This window comes from Nymphaea colorata, chromosome 8 (assembly GCF_008831285.2).
Source record: "Nymphaea colorata isolate Beijing-Zhang1983 chromosome 8, ASM883128v2, whole genome shotgun sequence".
Lineage (NCBI taxonomy): Eukaryota > Viridiplantae > Streptophyta > Magnoliopsida > Nymphaeales > Nymphaeaceae > Nymphaea > Nymphaea colorata.
In genome coordinates this window covers 22,069,683-22,076,230 of record NC_045145.1, presented here as the reverse complement: position 1 = coordinate 22,076,230, position 6,548 = coordinate 22,069,683, and the positions used below count along the sequence as shown (strand labels likewise).

Genomic DNA, 6,548 nt, shown 5'->3' with positions numbered 1-6,548 from the left:
TCGAATATGAATATCAGATTATTCAAAAAAGCAGATAAAGAGTATATCTGACTCGAATCTAATCTATTCACATTCCTAATTCTACCATCATGGGTTCGGGGCTCACAATGGGTTACAATTCAAATTGTGGGGGAGAGAGAGAGAGAGAGCCAACAAAAAATAGAAATTGATTAAGAAAAATATAAGCTGACAATTTGTCACAAAGGTGACAAAAATGTGGCAAGTGAGAATAGGATACACAACCTAGTCAAAACCCTAAGATTCACTATGCCTTATTCATAGTCATGTAAGAAATAACTCCAAGAATCAATCAGCTAGACCGAGGATACATAGCATTAATTCCTGCAATATCATCGCCATGCAGCTCCACCTTCCTTGTTTGAGAATCCAACGTAGGATACATGATTGCTTCTGGAACTGTACTATGACCCAACCCCAGTAGATGGCCGATCTCATGAACGGCGACTGATTGAACGTCGTACGATTCTTCCGTGTTCCTCAAGATCTCAGGGTCGATCGCCCATACACAATCTGCGTTGATGTGAAGCACGCCAGATGGAGGATAAAATGCGTGTGCAAGCAAGTTGCCAACACCATCAAACGGATCTGGACAATTTAAGTGCTGCCCCCGGTAGAATCCGATGTGCAACTGAGCGATTCTCGCGGTCGAAGCTGTGAACTCGAATGGCGAGAATGAAGCCCATGTTTTGAATGCCTCACGGAAGACGGGCCTTAGATCTGCTATAGGAAATGGCATGTGCTCGTTCAGCGAGATATTATACAATAGTCTCCTGCTTGATGGTGGCCAACAGCTGTTTGTGAGACCGTATAGTGATGAACTTGAGTTGCCGGTGACATTAATCCGGTGGAATTTTGCCGGCGCTGGATCTTTGATTATGTCTGGTACACCACATCTCGGCTGGATTAGTTGGTGCACTGTTGCTGTGTCAAGTATGCCAGTAGCGTTGAGGCTGAAGAACGCTTGGTATTTCTTCACGGCAGCTTCTAGATCTTTATCAAAAACATGAGAGAATCCTATGTCGGCAACCGTGTCCAAATAGCCGAAATGTTGAAGATATCTTTTTAGGGAAGGGAGCACTTCATGGCTTTGTCCTTTGCCATAGCCAGAAAGTTGCAGGTAATCTGCCCCTGCCTGGTAATGGAAGTTGCCAATGTGACCAGAAGCCCACTCCGTACAGTTGGTCTGGACCAGAATCATGAGGATTGCAGCAAAGGATAATGTAGAAACCATTTTGGGCATCTCGAGGAACTTGATCATGGGGAAGTGCAGCAAAGAAACACATTGCTCTTATATAGAGTGCATGTAGAACCAGGTGAGCAACGGCATCTAAAGTTACTCCATGCAGAAATATATCCATGCTAATTTCAGCTACTTCAAAAATTAAGAATCAAATGCCTCTCCAAAAGAATCATGGTGCATCTTTTCTTACTTAAATTAGACAATATATGTGTCATGGCGCACACCACTTTGGTTTTTTCAACGCACTACAGAAGTTAACTGATGACACTAATAAATGATGAGCATCACTACAAAAAATACGCCTAGTACCGGCATCCGAAAAATGTTGGTAGAAGTGACACAAGCAAGGGAAAACATTTTACATGGTTTGCACGGTAAAAATTTTTGGCGGCAGAAAAACATCGGTAGATTTGTGCACACACTCTATGTAATGAGTATATCCTAATAATCAATCGTTTGAACAAGTTAAACAACTATCTAGCAATAACCTATTTACTAATCAAACAACTATTTGATCATTGTTCTCGTTAACTAAATGTTAGTTACTAGTTTTATTTCAGTTTATCTCATATAGATGTTTGCTCATTTACGTACACTATACACCATAATATTCATAGTGGATGATCTCTTAAGAAGTCAGCCATAATTTATGGTGAACTTCAGGTATCTGAGTATGTGCTTGAAAGCTGCCCAATGGAGATCGGTTGGAGAATGCTCGAATTGGCACACTTTATTTACAGTGAAAGCGTTGTTAGGACATGTCATGGTTGCATATTGTAGTGCTCTGATAGTACTTCTAGGCAAAGAATGGTCATTTGAATTTTGTTCCAGATGAAATAGTTAAGATAGGACTTGTAGCCGTAGGTGTTGACATGGGCATATTTGTTTGTTTCAATAAATCTCCAATGTATTTTTGTTGTAAAAGGATCAACCCTTGAGTGATGTGTTTAGCTTCGATGCCCAAAAAACAGTGTGAATCTTCCAAGTCTTTGATGGCAAATTCAGAGCTAAATGAGAAAATAAGCTTTTGAATATAAATTTCTGAATTTTCTGTAACAATGATGTCATCAACATATACAAGAACATTTGCAATGGTATTTTCTTTTTCAAAAATGAAGAGAGATGTCTCCGAACGAGCTTCTTGGATTCCCATTTTGTCAAGAAATGTACTCAATCTAGCAAACGAAGCTCTTGGAGCTTGTTTTAGACCATACAAAGTCTTTTGTAATTTGCATACATGTTTTGGAAAACGACCATTTTCAAAACCAGGCAGTTGATTCATGAAAACTTCTTCAATAAGAGTTCCATGAAGGAATGCATTTGTACGTCAAGTTGCCTAATTTTTCATTTGTTTTAAAGAGCAATGGTCAAAACAGTCCTAATAGTTGTGGGTTTGATGACAGGGATAAAAGTCTCGATGCAGTCTATTTCTTCCTTTTGACTATATCCCTTGGCTAACCTAGCTTAGCTTTGTACCTTTCTATAAAGTCATCTTCCTTCCTTTTTATCTTGAAAACCCATTTACACCCAATAACATACTTGGCATCCTCGGGAGAAACAAGTTTTCACGTTTGACTTTGGACAAGTGTGTCGTATTCATTTTGCATAGCTTCTTTCCACTTTTCACATTGTAAGGCTTCAATGTGGCTTGATGGTTCACTTTCCTCAGTCAAGATAGATGTTAAAGCTAAAGGGTATTTGGTAGAAGAATATGATTGAAAACCTTGAAGCTTTGGGTTTGGTTTGGCTATTCCTAGTTGTTAACGACTGAGTATTGTATGAGTCCTAGGAGGAACAGGTATTTCATATTCAATTTGATCAGCTCTACATTCCACTTGAACATCATCTCTACAAGTGGGACTTGGTGCATGAGATACATCGTCTTGGTTGTGTCTTGGTTCACTATTTGAACTAGGACTTTGGTTGTAACTTTGACCACCCAGTTGTTGACTATCATCATGTTCGTCGAAATGAAGGCGTTGCTCCATATTTGGATCAGCATGATGCGTCACAAGATGTGGCTCTAAGGACTCTGGTAGTGAGTTTTGAAGCAAGAAGGGCAAAGAGAATAGGCTGCCCACCTTAACTTTCTGGCTTGTAATTTTCTCTATGTTTTTTTGTTTTGAATGAAAATTCTCCTCCATTGAAAACAGCATGTCGTGTCACAAAAATTTTGTTGTTTTTCAAATTCAAACAATAGTAGCCTTTTTGTTGTGGGGCATACCCCAGAAAGACACTTCTTACTGATCTATGGTCAAGTTTATGTTTGGTATATGGACGAAGATAAGTAAAAAAACTCAAGAAATTCATGAAAGAAAGAGAGGACACGAACTTCGGATGAAATCTTTTTCTCTTATGTGTATCATTAAGAATACAACGTATTTATATAGAGTACAATGGTAGGTTACAATAAATCCAAAAGGCAAGGTATGAAAATCAGATCCACAACTATCCTCAATCTAGATCCACAATTATCGTCAATCTTCATTCAAAACTTTCCTTAACAGTATCCCGCAATCTGAACGGTGGTTCCACGACGTTGAGATTGTTTCTGAAATTTGTGAATGTTGTTCCTCCAAGAGTCTTTGTCCTCCCATCTGCTAGTTTCTCTTTGGTTCAAATAAATTTCACTTGTATCTCTCCCTTATTGACGTGATCTCTAACGAAGTGAAAATCAATTTCAATGGGTACGAGCATGGAAGACTAGATTTGCTGTTAAACTATACTGTAATGCACCCATCACACTCTGATATAGCGTGGGATCCGAAAAAGAGGATTATTCAGCAGCTGTGAGATTTTTGGTAGTCAACATGGGAGACGTCATGGATTTAGCATTATCCATTTGAGCTTTGTGAAGACTGCTATTAATGTAACTTTATTGGCACAGGCATATCTCCCTAGGTCATTGATTGACTTCAATGCCTAGAAAATACGTGAGAGGGCCAAGATCTTTAACTAAAAATGTGGAACCAAGTTGTATAATGATACAAGAAATGAGAGTTGGTGTAGACTCAGTGATGATCAAATCATCAACGTAAACAAGAAGATAAAGCTGATGACCATCGCAGGAGTAAATAAAAAGGATGCATCAGATTGAGAAACCACGAAGCCAAGATCACTAAGAAAGCAACTCAAGCAATGATACCATGCGCGTGGAGTCTGCTTGAGCCCATAGAGTGCGTTATCTAGTTTGCAAACATAATGAGGAAAGGTGGTATCTTGAAATCCCTCAGGTTGAGCCATATAGACATCTTCAAAAGGATACCCATTAAGAAACACATTGTCAAAATCAAGTTGTCGTAAAGACTAACCAAAATGGGCAGCTAAAGAGAGTGACACTCTAATAGTGGTGGGCTTTGCAGTGGGACTAAAAGTTTCTTGATAGTCAATGCTCGCTGCTTGAAGAAAGCCCCGAGCTACAAGGCAATCTTTATGTCGTGTGATGGAACCAGGGTGACATTTAATTTTGTAAACCCGGTTGGAACTGATAACATGAAAATCTGGCTGTGGGGGTACAAGATGCCAGGTTTTGTTTTTCTGCAACGCTGAGAACTCATTCTGCGTAGCATTATGCCAACATGAAGATTGAATGGCTTCTTTAAAAGTCTGTGGTTCCTTTTGTGCTGCGATGGCTGAAAAAGCTTTTGGTTTGGATGAACTAGTCATGGAACAGGTCAGCATTGAATGAGATCAAATGGGAGGAGCAAGACTGGTGGTGGCAGCATCAATAGCCGTACTTGGTGCACCCAGAATAGATGGCAGCACTGATGTAGGATTTTTTGCCTCATTGAGTGACAGACTTAGGTGCTCACAAGGTGAAACCATGGCAGAGGTTTCAACCATAGGAAGAGGTGGTAACACAGTGTAAGTGGAGGCTGTCGTGGACTGTGTTGGATCACACATTGGATTGACCAGACTAGAGGGAGAGACATAGGTCGTATTTGGCAGCCAACGAGAAACTAGTTCATCTGAGAAATCTTCATGACAATCAGACCCATTGGTATCAGTTTCGTCAAAGACAACATGCTGAGATATTAGAATACGATGATGTCTCTTGTCATAGCATAAATATCCCTTATGATGACTAGCATAACCCAAGAAAATACATGTTGTAGTCTTGGGGCTGAAATTTGGAATCATTCATAGGCGTCAGTAGTGGATAGTATGTGGTTCCAAAAACCCTCAAGTGTGCATATTTTGGATCCTTGTGAAACAGCATATAAAAGGGCAATTTGCGCTACAACTTCAAAGTTGGTAAGTGATTGATGATATAAATGGTAGTGTGAAAAGCATCAACCGTTAAATTATAGAATAGTCCATCATCATAAAGCATACTTAATCTTGCTTCGATGACATGATGATTTTTTCATTCAAGAATACCATTTTGTTCTGGAGTATAAGGGCAAGAAAATTGATGCAAAATCCCATGTTCATCACAAAATTGAGTTAAGTCAGAGTTCATGAATTCCTTGCCATTGTCAGAATGAACGAAGCATATATGTACATTTAACTGCTTTTCATCCAAGATCTTAAAATTCTTTAAACATAATACAACTTTAGACATAGCTTTAAGAGGAAACAGCCATGAAAATCTAGAATAATTGTCAACGATGAGTAGAAAAGATCTGAATCCCTCTCAAGAGGTGATCAGGGCAGGTCCTCATACATCCATATGAAGCATTTCAAAAGGTCGTGAGAAATCAGAAGTTGAAAAGGTTGTTTATGTGTCTTTCCCAAATAACAAGACTGACATACTCCTTTTGGAATAGGAGAATTTATTGATATGAATCTACTGGATATTAAAAAACCGACGATCTTCTTGCAGGCATGACCAAGACGCCGATGCCATAGTTCAAATGATGTTGAAATTTTATTGACGTCTGCTCGAAACCAGCAACTAAACGCTGCTCTTAGTTGAAAACAAATCAATGTTTGATCTTGTCGCCTTGATGGGATAGAGCCTGTTACGCATCTTTGGTCCTTGAAGTAGAACATTGCCCGTCTGTCGATCCTTAATAACAAAATCATGTGGTGAGAATTGAAAAATGCAATCATTTCAAGATGTAAATATTCCCACTGATAAAAGATTATGAGCCATTTTGGGCACATGCAGGGCATTGTTAATATGAAACAGTCTCTGCATATTAACTAATAAATTCCCTATATGCTTAATAGGGAGACTGAACCATTACCAATCCTAATATTGTTCGATCCATCATATGTCGTCTTGTTGTGCATCATCTCATTGTTGTTGACAATATGATTGGTTGCTCCCGAGTCGGGATAC

At 39.1% G+C, this 6,548-nt stretch overlaps 1 protein-coding gene across 1 annotated transcript; it reads right to left on the bottom strand.

Annotated features, from left to right (window-relative positions):
• Positions 1-310: 310 nt before the first annotated feature.
• On the bottom strand, positions 311-1,261 carry LOC116259623 (metalloendoproteinase 2-MMP-like). The gene has a single exon (XM_031637479.1). The coding sequence runs from the start codon at positions 1,259-1,261 to the stop codon at positions 311-313; it is 951 nt and encodes a 316-aa protein (XP_031493339.1).
• Between the last annotated feature and the right edge of the window lie 5,287 nt (positions 1,262-6,548).

What these genes read in the sequence shown, in the direction of transcription:
- LOC116259623 (XM_031637479.1), bottom strand. Translation starts at nt 1,261, where the DNA reads ATGCCCAAAATGGTTTCTACATTATCCTTTGCTGCAATCCTCATGATT.